The sequence below is a fragment of the Balaenoptera physalus genome, assembly GCF_965194825.1.
Source record: "Balaenoptera physalus genome assembly, chromosome: X".
Taxonomy (NCBI): Eukaryota; Metazoa; Chordata; class Mammalia; order Artiodactyla; family Balaenopteridae; genus Balaenoptera; species Balaenoptera physalus.
The window spans coordinates 974091-993652 of NC_138903.1; the positions used below are offsets into that span (position 1 = coordinate 974091).

At 51.4% G+C, this 19562-nt stretch overlaps 1 protein-coding gene across 2 annotated transcripts in view; it reads right to left on the reverse strand.

Moving 5' to 3' along the window:
- Positions 1 to 18077, reverse strand: part of LOC309652455 (S-geranylgeranyl-glutathione receptor P2RY8-like) — a 51480-nt gene extending 33403 nt beyond the window's left edge. Inside the window, exon 1 of one of the 2 annotated variants that reach the window (XM_082446283.1) lies at positions 17844 to 18077. Coding sequence is in view for 1 of the 2 variants with exons in the window: in XM_082446282.1 (XP_082302408.1) it covers positions 17616 to 17672 (57 nt within the window). In the remaining variant the exon portion in view is untranslated. Of the gene's footprint in view, positions 1 to 17615; positions 17676 to 17843 lie in introns of those variants that run through there. The other variant, XM_082446282.1, reaches the window with a different exon arrangement.
- Between the last annotated feature and the right edge of the window lie 1485 nt (positions 18078 to 19562).

The window sequence follows — 19562 nt, forward strand, 5'->3', positions numbered from 1 at the left end:
AGGCTGTGACTTGTTCAAGTAAGTGGGTGCTAAGTCTTGGGGTAACATGTAGCAGATCTGAAGGAGATGGTGCAAAAGTCTCATCCCTGGGATTAACCCATGAATCTTGAAAATCACAAGGAGATGAGATGATCCCGCCATGTTGAAATGAGTTGGTGTGTCCAACTGGCATCTCTCCGTTCTTTGCAGCATCGTGGGTGGAGGAGGGGAGCTTCCCCTTTCTGGGGCCCTGAGCACCTGCTTCTGAGTCAGCCCCCCAACCATCAAAACACAGGTACCTCCAGAAGCGCAGACGTGGGACCTTCTGGGTTTGGGACACCTGGGTTGGATGTTAAGAAGGTGAGCACCTCCTTTGCTTGTTGTTGTTCTACATCTGTCCTGGGGGAGGGCTTGCTTTTTTCGTATTCACCCAGAATTCTAGAATTTTCTTGGACTTGCATTTGTTTTTTTTTTAAATTGAAGTATACTTGATTTACAGTGTTGTATTAATTACTGCTGAACAGCAAAGTGACTCAGTCACACGTATATATATACATTCATCTTTTTTGTGTGTTCTTTTCCATGATGGTTTATCCCAGGATACTGAATATAGTTCCCTGTGCTCTACAGTAGGATCTTGTTGTTTATCCATTCTGTATATAAAAGCTTACATCTGCTGACCCCCACTTCCCACTCCATCCCTCCCCCAAATCCCTCCCCCCTTGGCAACCACCAGTGTGTTCTCTATGTTGGACTTGCATTTGAACTGTAGAGAATCTTGATTAAAAACAAAACAAAACAAAACGATTTTGGTTGTCATGAGTCGGATGAGCTGATGAATTAAAGACTTTCCAACATAGTTCTGTACGATACTAGAATCATCCTCTTGAACTGTACAGGATCTGACCTTGATTGTTCTAAAAACCACGATGATCTTTGGTGCTCTGGGTATCCCAGCATGAAAACTCCACTGCCCTAAACCTTCATGCAGGAAGAGGCAGGGGATAACCCAGGACTCAAGGGGGGCTGGGCTATGAGCAAAAAGGCATTCCTAAATGAAATTATTTTGATTTGTATGGGATTGTAAATGCATGCGGAAATGTTGAAAATGTTAAGTGAGGGAGTGTGATTTGGGGGCATTTTTCAGAAGGGGACATAGAATCACTCAGCTCAGAGCCTCAGGAACCCTGCATGGAGCTGGGCACCTGGAGACTGACATCCATCCCAGCTGAACAGTATCTGGAGAGGGAGAGAATCTTAGTGAGAATGTTTCTGCTTTCCACTGACCAGCTCAAACTCCAGCAGAGAGTGGGAGTGAAAAGTTGCTCTTGGGACGAGGATGATTATTTCAAAGGATTAGCTTTACTATTTACTAAAAAGCTCGATGACTATATGGTATTATTATACTGAACACAATAAAAGCACTAGAATAAATAAAATTAGTCTTTGAGCCTGGGTCTCAAAAGTGTTTCAAGGGTTGCCTGTTATTTTTTTCTTTCTGGTTTTAATGGGTGTAGACAGGAGGCAGATGTTTCAGAATTTCGCTGTGTTTGCAGCAAACATACGTTTTCGGAGGGTGTCACATGAAGCAGGGTGGTGATTTACCCTTGGAGAACTTAGGTGTGGCTTTCTTTGGAACTTCTCACTCTAAAGAGTGGGTGTGCGTCAGACATTACTATCAGCCAGCATCCAACAGATGCATCTTGTTCAACTCAAAAGGACCCCATGGTGTAGATATTATTCTTGTGGATTTTTCTCTTGTGCACATTTTTTTTTCTGTTATACTGATCTCTGATCTTTTTCTTTTTTAAAAAAAATTTATTTATTTTATTTATTTATTTTTGGCTGCGTTGGGTCTTTGTTGCTGCACGTGGGCTTTTGCTAGTTGCGGCGAGCAGGGGCTACTCTTCGTTGTGGTGCACGGGCTTCTCATTGTCGTGGCTTCTCTTGTTGCAGAGCATGGGCTCCAGGCACGTGGGCTCAGTAGTTGTGGCTCGTGGGCTCTAGAGCACAGGTTCAGTAGTTGTGGCACATGGGCTTAGTGGCTCAGTGGCATGTGGGATCTTCCCGGAGCAGGGCTCAAACCTGTGTCCCCTGCATTGGCAGGCGGATTCTTAACCACTGCGCCACCAGGGAAGCCCTGATCTCTGGTCTTATCTTCATCATTTTGCTCCTTCTACTTTCTTTGGGTTTGATCTAAAAAGAGAAACTCTTTCTAGATTCTTAAGATGGAATCTTGGGCCATGGCTTTGCAACCTTTCTGCTTTTCCAGTGAATGCATTCAAGGCCATGAATTTGCCTGTTTTCCCTGCTTTGGTTTCATCCCATAGGTTTTGATTTGTTGTATCTTCAGTATCATTTCTGTGAGTTTTCTGTGGCTGCTGTAATGAATTGCCACAAGCTTAAGACAACCGAACTTTATTTTCTTTACAGTCCTGGAGGCCAGTAGTTTGAAATCAGTTTCACCAGCTCAAAGTGTTGGCAAGACTGGTTCCTTCTGGTAGCTCTGGGGAAGAATCCATTTTCTTGCATTTTCCAGATTCTAGAGGCACCTGTGTTCTTTGGCTAGTGGCCCCTTCCTCCACCTTCAAAGCCAGAGTAGCTTCTTCTCTCCTCTCTGATTCTCTCTAGTCTGAACATCTTCAAATATCTTTTTCTCTGTTCCTGTCATCACATCTCCTTCTCTGACTTTGAGAGTCACACCTCCCTCTTATAAGAATCCTTGTGATGATACTAAGACAGCCTAGATAATCCAGGACCATCTCCCATCTCAAGAGAGTCACACCTCCCTCTTATAAGAATCCTTGTGATGACATTAAAGCAGCCTAGATAATCCAGGACCATCTCCCATCTCAAGATCTTTAACTTAATCACATCTGCTAAGGCTCCTTTGCCAGGTTACATATTCACAGGTTCTGGGGCTTAGAACCTGGACATCTTTGGGGACCATTATTCTGTCTGTCATTCATGAAAATTCTCTTCTGTTTTCATCATGATTCCTTCTTTGGCCCTTGGGTTTTTCAGAAATGTCCAGCAGTTGAAGAATCTTCAGTCATCTTTCAGTTCACGGGTTTCCAGCCTAATTCCATGAAGGTCAGAGAGTGTATCCTGAATGCGTTTCATCCTTTGAAATGTGTGAGGTTTCCTGCAGACTCAGGAGATGTTCTGTTCGGGGACTGTGTGGAGATGATCGTTATGTCCGTGGGGTCCAGAGCACAGATAAGGAAATCTGGGGTGGCCTGAGGCCAAGGGCTGTCCACGTACTGCTCTCCGTGGTCTCTGTTCCCTGGGGTACCGGCTTCAGTGGTTGACGGGAGAGAGAACACTACCGAGTGGTCCATGTGTATCCGCTCCGGAGAAGGCTCCCGCTGACAGGGGCCGTGGATACAATGAGCTCCTCCTGGAAGCCACGCGCAGGCCACATTTCATTACGGAGGCCAGCGAGGGTGGTTCCGGACAGAAGGTGTCCTCTAGCAGACAGCGGTGTCGGTCTCCACTCTGTGGGACTGGTCGCTATTGCTGGGAAATAACAGGTTACAACAGGAAGCAGAGAAGAAAAACACAGTGATCGTAGACTCAAGGCTGAGTAGAAGCTAGTCCCAGCTGTATGAGTGTCTGGTGACTTCTGTAATGAAGCAGACAGGCCGGCTCAAACAATAAACATTTATTCGTTCAGTCCTGGAGGCTGGACGTCCACGATCCAAGTGTGGGCAGGGCTGGTGCCTCCCGAGGCCTCTCTCCTTGGCGTGTAGACGGCCGTCTTCTCCTTGTGTCCTCACAGGATCACCCCTCTGTGTGTGTCTGTGTCCTGATCTCCTCTTCTTATAAGGACACCAGCACCACTGGATTAGGGACCTCATCTTAAAAGACCGTGTTCTGCAAAAGGATCTTAAAAGACCCTCCTCGGCAAAGACCCTATTTCCAGAAAAGTCATATTCTGAGGTCTTGGGGATGAGGACGTCCACAACTGAATTTTCCAGGGACACAATTCAGCCCATAACACCGTCCCACATTTAAGGCAGCGATTTTTTGGCATGCACACATCAACAGGATGCGTAACTAGGTATATGGTTATTCTGTCGGTTTCCCACTGAATGAATTACATGAAAATTTGCTTCAGGCTCTCACTGTTTATCTGTATCTGTGAACCATTGGAGACTTGTGCTTTGCAGACACAGAATCTGAGGCCCCATCTCCTACATGAAGAGGCATGGCCTCACGGTGGAGAAGGGCTAGGTTTCCTGGGTGACGAGTGGAGACCAAGGGGCTGATCATTGCGCAATTGATAAGATCATACGAAGCAGATCTTTATCTTTCTGTGAAAGGAGTGATGAGTATCCCGCAAGGTGCCTTTCCGTTTACCTTGGGGTGTTCATGACCACATAGCCTATCCGCTTACTGAATTTCCCAGCGTGCACCATGGCGGGGATCAAAAAATTGACCCTCTCTGTCTTGATACAGCTGACGAATCTCCAAAGGCATAAATAAAGTTTTCTTCACTTTCACTCTGACCACAAAATTCAGAGGATTCTCAGTGAGATTAGGAAAAAAAAAAATAAAGAAGACTGGTTTGCAAATGAAGGGGTTGTAATTTTTCTCCATTTCTTCCACTGTGTAAAACTTCCCTTCTGTTTCTGAGGTTCAAAAGAAGTATGGCCTTCTTTTATTGTTTCCCATTTCTAAACTTTATAACAGAAATCTATGTTGATTGATACTGAACAAAGCATCTTCGTTTCCTTCTTAATCCTCCTCCCTCATACTGGTACCCAAATCATCGTGTTGTACACCTTGGATTCAGACAATGTTATATGTCACTTATATCTCAGTAAAGGTTGGGGGGATAACTCCTACATCCTAAACAGTTTAAATATTTATGAGAAGAAAACCCTATGTGTAGGGCATCTATTGGAGTGGGAGACTTTTTTTAAAAAAATTAATTAATTTATTTATTTTTATTTATGGCTGTGTTGGGTCTTCGTTTCCGTGCGAGGGCTTTCTCTAGTTGCGGCAAGTGGGGGCCACTCTTCATCGCGGTGCGCGGGCCTCTCACTATCGCGGCCTCTCTTGTTGCGGAGCACAGGCTCCAGACGCGCAAGCTCAGTAATTGTGGCTCACGGGCCCAGTTGCTCCGTGGCATGTGGGATCTTCCCGGACCAGGGCTTGAACCCGTGTCCCCTGCATTGGCAGGCAGACTCTCAACCACTGCGCCACCAGGGAAGCCCCTGGGAGACTTTTAAACATCTTTCTTGGTGGCTCCATAAACTGCAAGTGTTGCTTTTCTTTTGGTAGAGGTCTGCCCATCAGTTTACATGCAAAATGCCTTTCTGTTATTAAAACAAAGCAGTTTCTCAGGAGCTAGATTTCTGTCTTTGAGGTGATTGACATCATGGTTAAATGTAATAGTGTCCTGAGTTTTGATATCCTTTTAGAACTTAAGTCTAGAATTTCAGAAATGTTAACTGCTGCTTGTATTTGTGTCTTTTGCATATTGTTTGTAGCCAATGTTTGCTCTTTCTGTCCAGTCTAATGAATAGTAATAGTTAAAAAAACAATGTTGGAGGGATAAAGAAAGGAAAAAAACATGTCCACACAAAGACTTGTATAAGACATCAAAACACATGTTCCCCATGCCCTTATCCCCTCTACAGTGAGATGGGAGGTTTGTCACACAGAAGGGAGAAAAGGGCTCACCTCCTTAGCGAGGAAAGATGCCCGTTGGGTGAATGTGAGGCTGTTGCCCACCCCAGATCCCCAAGGACCCTTGAGAGACCGCTCCCCATTGCTGCCATGGTGACCAGAAGCTCAGCCATGTCACCATGGCCCAGTGACTTATGAGTGTTACACTTGAGTCCTTGATATTTCCATTTTCTGGACACTTGTGGTTCCCTGGGACATGGGTAGGCCCTGCGAGTTCCACAGCCACAGAAGAGGATTGGGGAAGGGCGGCTGAAAGGAGACCTGGGGCCCAGCCTGAGGAGTAAGGGGCTAGTCACAGAAACCCAGGGTGGATATCAGATCTGGGGGCCTGATGCAGGACACGGAGGAGACTTGGGAGCTGGTCAGACCCCGGGACCCAGGCCATGCTGTGAGAGGCAGGGTCAGCCCTGAGCACGGCCCCAGGGACCAGCCATCATCCAGGTGTGTTGCTACCAAACCAAGATGGCGAATTTTGTGTATCCAAATACGTGGTCAAATGCCAGTCTAGATGTTGGTGTGAAGGTATTTTTTTTTAAAGATGGAATTAACATTTAAATCGGTGAACTTCGAGTATAGCAGATGACCCTCCCTAATGTGGGTGGGCCTCGTCTAATCAGTTGAAGGCTTTTAGAGAAACGAGACTGAGGTCCCCCGAGGAAGAGGGAATTCTACCTTCAGACATACTTCAGACTCAAGCTGCGGCATCACCTCTTCCCTGGGTCTCCAGACTACTGGTCTACCCTGCAGAATTGGGACTTGCCAGGCCCCACAATCACATGAGCCAATTCCTTAAATCTTTCTCTGTCTCTCCTATCTATCTATCTATCTAATCTATAGATAACTATAGATATATACATCTATCATGTATCTATCATCTATCTTGTCTATCTATCCATCCATGATCGATCTATCTATCTATCCATCCATCCAACCTTTTGGTTCTTGTATTAGCATTCTCCAGAGAAACAGAGCCAATAGGGTATATATAATAAGGAATTGGCTCCCATGATCATGGAGGGTGAGAAGTCCCAGGATATGCCATCTACAATCTTACAGACACCCAGGAGAGTGAACGATGTATGTCTCATTCTGAGAAGACTAAAGTCCGTTTCAGAGATGGTCAGGTAGAGAGAGCTCCTTCTTCCTTACCCAGGCTTTTGTGCTATTCAGGTCTCCAGCCGATTGGAGGATGCGACAAGACCCACCCACCCTGGGGAGGGCCATTTGCTTTCCTCAGTCCATTCATTCAAATGCTCATCTCGTCCAGAAACACCCTGAGAGACACACCTGGAATAATACTTAACCAAATACCTGGGCACCTTCTCGCCCATCACATTGACACATAAAATTAACCACCTGAGTCTGTTTGTTTGGAGATCCCTGACTTATACCTGAAAGTTCACAGAAGCAAGACCCTGGACGACCTTCCTGATTCCTCCCAGTGCGGAGGGCAAACACATATCTCTCTCTGACTTCTGAGACCCCCGCCTTCCAGAGAGCCCTCCCACCTGCCTCCAGAACACCCACGTTACCCTCCCACCATGCCCCTAGGACTTCAATGACAAGACTCTCAATCAATGACAGAGCCAGGTAACTTCAATGCAACGGTGTGAATTGGGGCAGCGGAAGGGGCAAGGTGACCAAAAGATGCAGTTTTCCTGGAAGCATCATAGACTCAGGGGCCCCAGGAGCCAGGCAAAGCCAAGATCTGTCCTGGGGATGGTTCAAACCAGAGGCCATGTGGGTCCAAGGAGCCCTGTCCCACCATCACGAAGCTACTGGAGACCCCTTCTCATGCACAACCTACCACCTGCCTCTGAGCAGAGCCAGGAAGGTTTAGAAAGTGAGGAGTTGGAGGAGGTTATCCTGGATGGGGGAGCTGGGCATATCCTAGAAGCCACCCCGTGATCATGGAGGGTGAGAATTTCCTGGATCTGACGTCTACAATCTACAGACCGATCACTCATGGACCAATATTGGGACCCCACCGAGCCTCAACACCAGAAAATCGTCATTGAGCTGATAATCAACGTTGCCTAATTTACCGTGTGTCCTGGGATGGAGGCACGGAGCTGATTTAACCTTCAACACCAAAGACTGCCGGTATACCCATTGTATGGATTGCTAAACCGAGGCTCAGAGGAGCTGAGGACACTCCATCGATAGCCAGTAAACCTGTTTCATGGGTGGACACCTCTCGTTTGTGGAGTTTTATATCTACAGAAGCTTGTTTATTAGTACAGCGTCCTTGTGATGAGAAAGTGGTGTTTTTCTTCTTTGACAGAAGAGGAAATTGAGGTTAAGTCATTAGGTCATGGGGCGGCTGTGGTCAGACATACAGCTGGGGATATGTCAAGATCTGCATGGAAGAAGCAAAGCCACACGGGTCCCTGCCACACACACACGTCCTCACGGTGAGGCCAGACCATGCATGGCCCATGTCATGATGCTAGAGGTGGCCCCGTGGTCCTCACCTCCTACCTCCATGGCTTCACACAGGGCCGGAGTGAGCCCCTGATTCAGTCTCATGGCAGAGCCCCAGACAGACTCCCTGTGGGTTTGGGGGAAAGACCAAGGGCTGGTCATGGTCAAAGTACATTGAATTCGGTACAACTAACGCTGATTTTCTGGTCAATATTAGAAGCCCCGGTATCCCTCAAAACCAGGGGCGGTCAGCCCACGAGATGCAGCTAATATTGCGCTTTAACCAGGCTGAGTATCCGTCAAGGGCTTTCAGCAATCTGGTCCCCCAGGGGACACTTGGCAATGTCTGGAGTTGTTCCCGGTTGTCACAACTCTGGAGGGGGGGGGTCCTACCAGCAGCTGGTGGGTGGAGACCAGGGAAGCTGCTCCACACCCCACAGGGCCCAGGACGCCCCACATCAGAGAGCCCTCCAGCCCCACATGTCAGCAGTGCCGAGACTGAGAAACCCTGACCTAGCATGAAAGACTCTATCTATCTATCTATCTGTCTATCTATCTATCTATCTATCTATCTGACATCTATCTATCATCTGACTATCTATCTATCCATCATGTATCTATCATTCATCCATCTATGTATCATCTAAGTATCTACCTATCATCTATCTCATTATCTATCTATCCATCCATCCTCTATCTCTCTATATAATCTATCCATCCGTCTATCCATCTGTATTTGCATCCATTTATCTATCTATCAATCCATCCATATCTATATATCTATCTATCCATCCATCCATCATTTCTCTCTCCACTCTTTCATCCATCCGTCTATCCATCTACATATTCATCCATCTATCCATCTATCTCCCTATCTATCTATCTATCTCAGCGGTTCATAACTGGGGGTGACTTGCCCACCCAGAAAGACACTTGACAATGTCTGGAAACATTTTTGGTTGTTACAGCTTGGGAGAGGGTCCATCTGGCGGGTGGAGACCAGGGAAGCTACTCATCACCACACAGTGCCCAGCATGCCCCACATCAGAGCACCATCTAGCCCCAAGTGTCCACAGTGCTGAGGACAAGACAGCTGGCCTGGGTCATAATTCACTGGATTCGATACAACAGACTCTGATTTTCCATGACAACACTATTGGATGTTCCCTGAAACGTGAGGAAGCCCCCGTGTCCCTCAATGTCACGGACGGTCAGCCTCTGGGATGGAGTCATGTTCCTGTTTAACCAGGTGGGCGTCCATGAGCTGCGGTTAGATAGATCCCCTGCGTGGGGTCCCCCTGACCATGGCTGGGCCATCCTGGGAGGGAGGGCAGGAGTGGCTGGTGGTCCGATCTTCATTATGGCCCCCAGGTGGCGAGGGGTTCTCAGGATCAATCTGCGGTCACTACCATTAGGACTGAGTGTAGGACGGCAGGACCAGGAGAAATGGCAGAAAGACCCAAGACCATGGCACACAGGGAGGGAGGGAAACTGAGGCAGGGAGATGCAGTGACCCTCCCAAGGGCACCTGAGTATTTCAGGGCTGGTCTTCTGCTCCAGCCTTCCTTCTGGACCCTCTCGTGCAGGGCCCATCACAGGACATGAGTAAAATCAACAGGACGCGCCTGGAGGCTTGGTGGTCACAGGGCTTGTAGGTCTCCTTCCAGGGTACAGTCTAGAATATGAGTGTCCTGGGGCTGCTGTAGCAAGTGACCCCACACTAACTCCCTCCAGAGGCTCCAGGGGAGGGTCCCTCCTGCCTCTTCCACCCTCTGGGGGCTCCAGGTGTCCCTGGGCTTGTGGCCGCCTCCCTCCCGTCTCTGCCTCTGTCTTCCCAGGGCTTCTCCTCTGTGTCTGTGTCTCTCCTCTTCTGTGTCTTAGAAGGACCCTGTCATTGGATGTAGGGCCACCTCATCCAGGAGAACCTCATCTCGGATCCTTCACTACATCATATCTGCCGAGACCCCGTTTCCAAATAAGGTCCCGTAGTTCCTGGGTTCTGGGGGTCAGGACATGGATGTGTGTTTGGGGCATCCTTCAATCCCTTACACCAGGGTGATCAATTAGTTCCATTTCTCAGGCCTGTCCCCATTTTAGCCCCCAAAGCTCTACGCCCCTGGAGCTTCCTGCTTCCCGGGCAAATCGAGACGGCTGGTGACCGCACACCTAACACGTAGACTGTAAGGGGATGGCATGGAGACCGTGGGCTGGTGCTAGGTGAGTGGCGAGGAGGTGGGATAGGGGCTCCGTGCACACCTGGGGGACAGGTGAGCATGGTGGTGTTGAGCGGGAGCTGGCTTGTGCTTGGTGGGTGTGAACCTGGACATCCGGGGAGGCAGAGACCTCCAAGGACAAGCAGTAAGCACCACACATGTCAGCCCTCACGTGGGGGAGCGGCCAGCCCCTGTCCCACCCCTACGGGAAGCCCCGGTACGTGGCCTGGGGCTGATGGGCCCCCGTCCCCCAGAGTCTGAGGACAAAGGATAGGCACTAAGGAAGTTTTCTGATGCTCTGGGTAAAATGGAAACTGCTTTCGGTGGAAAATGAGGATTTGCAGCTAATCCGTGCGCTGGGCTCGGGCAGAGATCAAATCCTCCAAGTTGGGGTCACTCTGCACGCGCGTGGCCTTTTCACATTCTCAGGGGAAAGTGTGCTCTGCCGTCTCAGAGACCCAGGTGAGATCCCCCGATGGTGGGGAATGAGGCCAAAATGTTTGTAATGTGTCCCCAATAATCTCTTGCCCCCAGTAATCTTTCTGAGGCCCAATATTTTCTCTGGTCCTGTAGTAATCTCTGGTCCCCAATAATCTGTCTGGTCCCCCAACAATCTGTCTGGTCCCCTAGTATTTTCTCTGGTCCCCCAAAGTCTCTGGTCCCCCAATTATATCTGTGCCCTCCGACATATTCTCTGGCCCCCCAATATTTTCTCTGGTCCCCCAATAATATCTCTGTTCCCCAGTATTTTCTCTGGCCCCCCAGTAGCTTCTGGTCCCCAATATTCTCTCTGCTCATCGATATTTTCCTTGCTCCTCAGTAATCTTCCTGGACCCTAATCTGCTCTCATGTCCCCAGCAGTGTCTCTGGTCCCCAGTATCCTTTCCGGTCCCCCATCATCTCTCTTGCACGGTCCATTTTAATCATCGGCAACATGGACAAAGACGGATGTTTTTACAGAGCAGCCAGCATGGAACCTGTCTGTGAGGCATCTCAGGAACCGGGAATCAAAGCCACAGCCGGGAGGGGGGACGCCCTGCCTCGGGCTGCACAAAGCCCCACGTGCAGAAACCTGGCCATCCATCATTTGCATGATTGTTTAGAAATGGCAACGGCCGTGTTTATTTAGAAGGCAGACGAGCTCAGTGAAGGAAACCAGCCAGCCGTGGCTGGGCACAGGCACTTTGTGGTGGGGATCTCAGCAACGCCCCTTCGCCGGCTTCCTGTGAGTGTGACTCAGAAGCTGCCAGAGCTCACGGAGGCTCAAACCCTCCTTCAGCGAGTTTATAGCCCGGGATGAGGAAGTAAGAGCAGGGCTATCGTAGCGGACAGTTATTTTTTTTTCCTCTCTCTCTTTTTTAAACGGAGATACAACTCACCATTTCAAAGTGAATGATTCAGTGGCATTTGCTGCATTCGCCATGTTGTGCAAACACCACCCCTACCTAGTTCTAGAACGTTACCATCACGCCCATGTGGACGGGTATTTTAGCTTTAAGTACAGTCAACAGACGGAATGCTCAGAATCCCCATGCACGGAGGAATCATCATCATAATAATAGGCATAATGATAGCAGGCAGTGTAGACCATTGGCTGGGTGACTTTGAGAAGGTCACTAAGCCGCTTGGTGCCTCAGTTTCCCCATGTGTAAGGGGATTTAGACAATGTTCTCTGAGGGACAACCTGAGGGCTCCATGAGTCCATCTGGGCACCACCAACAGCGGCCCTACTGGGAACCCTGCATGATTTGGGATGAACTCCCCAAGGAGAATGACATCTGTCAGGGACTTGCTTGCCACCAGCGTTGAACAGGTAGACGGATCTTACGCAGTCTTCAGAACGACCCCATGAGGCAGTCTGCGGCCAGGGGTCCGTGAACTAGTGAGGGACTCAGAGTCGGGGGGCATCTGAGCGGGGCCCCAGGTCTCCACGCATCCAATGCACCCTCTCTCCTCCTCTGGTTAGGATGTGGAGCACAGGGTCTCGTGGAGAATTTGTTTGAGATGTATGGAAGTCCAAGACCTGAGAATGTGGCCTTATTTGGAAATAGGGTCTTTGAAGATGTAATTAAGATGTTTCAGTTAAGATGAGGTCATTAGGGTGGGCCCTAATCCAATATGATTGGTGTCCTTATAAGTAGAGAAGATGCACAGAGAGACACAGAAACACACAGACAGAAGAAGGCTGTGGGAAGACAGAGGCAGAGATTGGAGGGAGGTGATCCTAAGCCAGGGACACCTGGCGCCTCCAGAGGTTGGAAGAGGCAGGAAGGACCCTCCCCTGGAGCCCCGGAGGGAACGCAGCCCTGCAGAAACCTTGATCTTGGAGTTCCGGCCTCCAGAATGTGAGAGGATAAAATCATGTTGTCTTAATCTGCCCAGTTTGTGGTAATTTGTTATGGCTGCCCCAGGAAACTAATTCAGGGGAATTCATGGGGAACCAGCCTTATCTCTTGTTTTATCTGTCCATTCATTCATCATCCATCTCTCCATCTGTCTATCTACGCACTCATCCACTCATCCCTCCATCCATCCACCCATCTACCCATCTATCCATCCATCGATCCATTGATCCACCAATCCATCCACCCATCCATCCATCCATCTACCATACAACATCCATCCATCCATCCACCCATCCATCCATCTACCATACAACATCCATCCATCCATCCATCCACCCATCCATCCATCCATCCATCCACCCATCCATCCATCAATCCATCCATCCATCCATCAATCCATCCACCCATCTACCCATCCATCCATCCATCGATCCATTGATCCACCAATCCATCCACCCATCCATCCATCCATCTACCATACAACATCCATCCATCCATCCACCCATCCATCCATCCATCCACCCACCCATCCATCCATCTACCATACAACATCCATCCATCCATCCATCCACCCATCCATCCATCCATCCATCCACCCATCCATCCATCCATCCACCCATCGATCCATCCATCCATCCACCCACCCATCCATCCATCACCCAACAAACCGTCAGTGAGCTCATGCTGATTTATGCTGGCCGCTCATCTACAAGGTCACAGCTCATGCAGGCACCCTGCCCATTTGTTTCCTGTGGCCGTGCCTGAGGGGTTATCTCTGATCCTACCCCACGTGCCTGCCGGCTGGTCAGCCCGTCCTGAGTGCAGAGATGGCCTTGCCCGTCCCACCGCCGGCAAACGTGCATGTTTCACGTAAAAACCTGGAGACCGGTGCCTCCGGTGGCAGGGTACTCGCAGGAGAAGATGCCAGTGGCAGATGGGCCACGCCTGCAGCGGGGAATGACCTGGCAGCCGGGAGCTGCATCACCTAATCCCCCCACTTCCTTTGTTCCCTTTATAGCACAGGATATTACAAAAGAGTCTTCCTACCGGTCCGGGTTTGTCAGAAAAATGCCACTTGTTGGAGCCCATGTTTGGTTCTTGGGCAGATAATCCCACGGGACCGGGATGACACACGCTCAAGCCGGGGCCCTTTCTGTGGACGGTGGGGATTAAATCCTGACCCATTTGCCCTGGGACGTGGCCTGCCAGAGGGATATCTGTTTATCCTATACACATGATCTCTGTGCCTATCACAGGGTCTTTTAAACTTTAATTATTATCTTATAGGAACAGGAGCACACAGATAAGATTGAGACGTGGGAGAAAGTGGCCCAGGATGCCCTGACCCAGCCTGGTCCTCTCCCTGAGACCCGGGGGATGGGACATGGTCCTGCTTCTCCTCCCAGCCCTCTGGCTGCACTGTCCCTTGACCCTTCTTGTGTTTTCCCCGGTCGTCCTGAATTGGGGGCAGTTCTGCCCCCCAAAGGACACCTGATAATATCTGGGGACAGTTTTGGGGTGTCATAATTTGTGGGGCTGCTACTGACATCTGGTGGGTGGAAACCAGGATCCTGTTTAATACTCTACAGTGCGTAGGACACCCCGAGAATTATCCTGTCTAAAATGCCAGTAGTATGAGTTGAGAGCCTTCTATCTATTTATCTATCTATCTATCTATCTATCTACTATCTGTCTATCCATCTATTATCTACCAATCAATCAAACTACCATCTATTTATCTATCATCTATCTATATTTTTCTATTATGTATGTATCTATATTTATCTATATATATCTATAATTTATTATCTATCTATCCATCAGTCTATCATCTATATATCTAACATTTATTATCTATGTATTTATCTACGAATCAAAAAATCACCTACTTGTCTATCTACCCATCTATCAGCTGCCAATCTGTCTACCATCTATCAATCAATTATTTATCATCTATCTAATTTATTTATAATCTGTCTATCTACCTATCATCTACTCATCTATCCATCAATCATGTCAATTGATGTATCATCTGTCTATCAATCAATCATCTGTCTATTTATCGATCATCTAATTTACCTATCTATTTACCTGTCTTTTATCTATCATCTCTTCATCTATCAGTGGTGAGTGACCAGGGGTGACTTTGCCCTCCCACCCGGGGACGTATGACAATGTCTGGGGACATTTCCGGTGGGGGGAGAGGGAGCTCCTGGCACCTGATGGGTGGAGACCGGGGAGGCTGCCCCACACCCCACACTGCATGACAGGACCACCCAGCCCGAGGGTCACTCATGCCACATCACAGAAGATGGGTCCTGATCCTGTATATGTGACCCTTGATTCTTCACCAAGACCCCCTCGCCCCTCTCTTCCCACACCCCCTCCTTCCATCAGGGGTCCCATGCTCATGCTGCCCCCCATAAACAATGCCCAGCCCCCCCCCATGACTACTCAAAGCCCAGGGTCCACACTCTCAGCCCCCTGCCCATTCATGAGCCTCCCTGGGGGTCAGGCCAGCACCACCTGCAACACACACAGCCCGGCCCGGCCCTCTGCCCTGCCTGGTCCATGCCACCCTCTCCCCAGCCGTGCGCTGCCTCGGCCCCTACCTCCTATCCGGCCCCGTCACCGGTCAGCGAAGCACAGATTCCACCCCTACGTTGTTTTCCGTTCAGGGCACCGTTGACCCCATTGACACCCCTGTTCCAGCACCATGGCCCTGCCCAGAGCTCTTTCCAAAGCACAGTCCAGCATCGCCAGCCATGTCGGAAGCTTCCACAGCTTTTCTGGGCCAGCCGCTAAAGTCTCGCCATCCTCCCGGGACCATTCTGTCCCATGCACCCCAAGCCTTCCCCCACCCAGAACACACCCCCCATTCCCCCCGCAACCCTGCTCCAATTCACGACGTCCCTTCTGCCACAGCTCTGCTCTCCCAGCTGTCCCACTCGGCCCCGGCAAACGCCACCTCTCCCAGGAAGGCCTCCTGGATTCCTTCCCGCCCTGAACCCTCGTGACCTGCATCTCACTGTGTGGTCCTTCTATTCCCTGGAAGCGCTCAGCACCACACCGGGCACAGGGTGCCTTGTCCACCGCCTGCATCAACTGTCCAGGCCAGCGGCTGGACACGGAGTTAGGTAAAAGGGCCCTGGAGAGCAAAAGTCGGTCCAAGTTTCCCATTCAGTCCCTCAGAGGCGCCATGTGCTTGGCCGAGTTTCAGCCTCAGTTTCCCCACCTGGGACGTGGGGACGATGACGGTGAGGTTAGGGTTGGAGGAGACGGTCCACGGGCAGCGTGTGCATTGCGGTCGATGCACACACAGTGCTGGCTCACAGCACCGGTCCACCGACGCCCTTGCTCTGGCATGTTGCCCTTCCTTGCCAAGGAGCCTGGGACGGGGAGAGCCAGCTTCTGCCCCTCAGGCCTGGCCATCTTCCCCCCAGCAGGAAAACTTGCACAGAATGGCAGGCGTTGCTCCCTCACCCAGGCGCCCACACGGATGTGGCCCCCAGGTCCCAGCATGGACGCAGCCCCCCAAGGTCCCGGCACAGACGTGGCCCCCTGAGGTCACAGCAAGTACATACCCTCCCCCAGGTCCCGGCACGAACGTGACCACCCGAGTTCCCTGCATGGCTCAAAGGCAATCCCAGTCACCAGCTGCCTTTCAAAGCGTGGCTTTCCCTAGAAGAAGGCAGACCCTGCATCCATGGGTCTGTCTGTCCAGCCAGGAGGGTGGGGACATGGCTGCAGAATTTTCCCTGGGGGTTCCCAGTGCTGACCCCAGGGGACGCACTGGGGGAGCCCACCCCGCAGCCCCTCTGTGTGCTCATTCGCCAGGTCATGCCTCCCCGCGGTGCGGTGTTGACCCTGGGGGGGGGCGGGTCTGTGGCCGGCGTTGGTCATCTCCGGGGGCCTGGTCAGCTGCCAGCGGTCAGGGAGCAGGGCGAGGTGGCAGGGGAGGGTGGGGCTCCCCGTATCCCGCAGCCCAACCCCTTGCCTCGGGGCCAGCACAGGGCTGTGGGCGGGAGGCCCCCGCTTCTGCCGGCTGGTGGTCACACCTCCGGGCGGGGCGCAGGCAGAGGCACAGGGCTGGGTGAGAAGCAGCACCCTGGGGACCGCCATCCTGTCGCTAACCCGTCACTGCCCGCACCCCCTGCCCTGTCCCTAAGGTGACAGCACAGGCCTCCGTAGGGTTGGCCGGGGGTCCCAGGTGGCCTGTCGAGGGTGGTCCTGCCCCTGCGCCCTCCTCGGTCCGTGCGGCTGAGCGGGGATATTTCAGAAACTACAGCCCAGGTCTGGAGGGTCCTCCTGACTCTTCCCACGGCCCGGTTCCTCCTGGAGGGGCAGGGGGTCGCCGGGACTCGGGGACAAAGTCCAGGGGTTGAAGCCACTCCCTCCACCAACGCTGGCCTTGGCAACGCCCCAGCAAATGAAAACACCATTCTCGCGCCGTGGAAGCATCTTAAACGGAAAATACACGCGCACGTCCGGCCCAGCTGCCCCCTTCAAATCCAGCCGCTCAAGGGGCTTCCTACGCGGCCCTGCGGGGGCGGCCCTCCGGGTCTTGGTTCCTCCCGGCTCCTGCCCGGGGCCCCGCTCCTGACCGCACGCGCTGAGCGCACGTGACAACATGACAGAAGGCAGAAAAGAACCCCACCTCGGTTTGGAAGCGGAACCACAAGTTCCGTAATTCCTCCCGGCCGGGCGTGACCCGAAGGGCGCAGACGGCTGGTTTGCACGGCCGCGAATTCCCGGGGCAGCCGCCGGCCCGCGCGTGCGGCGCCCCTGCTCCCAGGCTCGTCTGGGACGGTTTGCAAAATGCACCTAGAACCTGGGTTTCTGGGTGAGCCGGGGCCTGAGAGCTGATCTGAGCTCTCACGGGGGGTCCCCAGCGGCCAGAACCGTCCCAGCCCCAGTCTCTCGTCCCCCCTCGTGCCTGGCCGCCTTCAGCGCTCACCTGTGCGCAGGTGCGGTTTCCTGAAGGAGTTTGCACAGGAGAGCGTGTCCCGACCATCTCCCCGCCAAGTGGCCGTGCGTGTCTTTCTACAGGTTTTCCTGTTCTGTCTGCACCGCGGAGACGAGAGCGCACGCAGCCCTCCTCCCAGGCTCTCACCGCGTAAGACCCTCCCCGCGACCCTCCCTGTTCCAGACAACGCACGTCAATAAGAAAGGGCATTGAACGCACCTGGAACGGCCGGGGCTGCAGTAGCGGCGCGCGTCTGCAGTGTAGACGCCGCCGGGATTGAATCGGAAGGCGCAGCAGCTGTGCCTCAGAGCCTGGTGTCAGGAAGCGGCGTCCCGCTGCCCCCGAAGGAGCCGGGGTGGGTGTCGGGGCGCAGCCCCAGCGCCAGCATCCCCGCCGTCTCTCGGGCCAGGTGCGCGGGGGGCATGACGCGCCGGCTGCACCCTCGCCGGCTGCAGATCCTCCAAGGTCCCCCTGCCGGGCTCCGGAGGCTGCTGCGGAGACTCAGGGCAGGTGGAGAGGAAACCCGTTCTGAAATTTCCTGTGTAACGTCTGTTTGTCTGCTCGCTCCTGTAGTGCAAACCCGCGGGTCCCCGTCCTATCAGCGCGCGCCCTGCCGGGGGCGGGGTGCCGGCCCCCAGAGCCGGGACCTCAGGGCTCGTCCTGTCCCGAGGCGGCTGCGGGGAGACCCTGCCTCTCCGAAAGGGCTTGCTGCCTGCAGACCGGGCCGGGAGGGAGGGCCCCGTCCCGATGGTGCAGCTGGCGGTGACCTGAGGTGGATTCCCATACGGAGCAAATGCCTGGGATTTTAATTTTTTTTTAAGTTTTAAAAATATGCTAAGCGAACTGACTTCCTCTTGCAGGCGAAAGCTGGGTGCCTGGCGACCTCTTTTGGTCTTGCAGCCAGAAGGTGACCCGCCCGGTGACCCATGCCCGGACACTGCCGAGAGGGAGCTGGGTGGCCGGCGGGGCGCACGTGCGCAGGTGAGGACGATGACTTCACAGCCCGGTGCGCTGTCGTCGGAAGGAGGCAGCTGCTCGAAAGCCCCCCTGAGAACCAAGGTCCAGCCCTGGCGCCCCGGGGTCACTTGGAAGGGGGAAGGAGGGTGGTGATTCTCAGAGGCTGTGTTCCGGGGAGTCACGGGGATGGTGAATTAGCGAATATGGGAACGCTGTTCCTGGGGAAATCCAGGGTCATCTATTTACAGCGTATGGAGGATGTATGTACCCCTAGGCATCTATTGTCTGTCGATCAATCATCTATTTACATTCTATACCTGTATCTATGTTTATCTATCATTTAATTATATTTTTCTATCATGTATCTATCGTCTATATCTATATATTGATCTATTATCTACCTACCAATTATCTGATTTATCTTCTATCTCTCTATATATCATCTATTATCTATCTATATCTATCCATCAATCTGCCTGCCTGATGACATATATCCATCCATCCATCAGTCTTTCTATCTCTATATTTATCTATTATCTACCTATCAGTGATCTATCATCTGTCTTCTATCTGTCTTCGATATCTATTATCTATCTATCCATCCAACCACCATATCTATCTATTATCTATGTTTCTATTTGTCATCTACCTGTATCTATTTATGTATCATCTACCTATTATCTCTCATGTATGTATCAATCACTTATCTATCAATCATTTATCTATCTGCCTGCCCATGCACACACATAACCTTCCATCCACTCTTCTATCTATCTACCCACTCATCCATCAGTCTGCCTACCTACCCATCCATCCATTCATGAATGCATGCATGCATTCATCCATCCTTGCATCTATCACCGCTTATTATCTATCTATCCATCTATCTATCCATCCATCCATCTGCTTACCTATCCATCCATCCATCCATCCATCCATCCATCCATCCATCCATCCATCCTTGTATCTATCACCACTTAT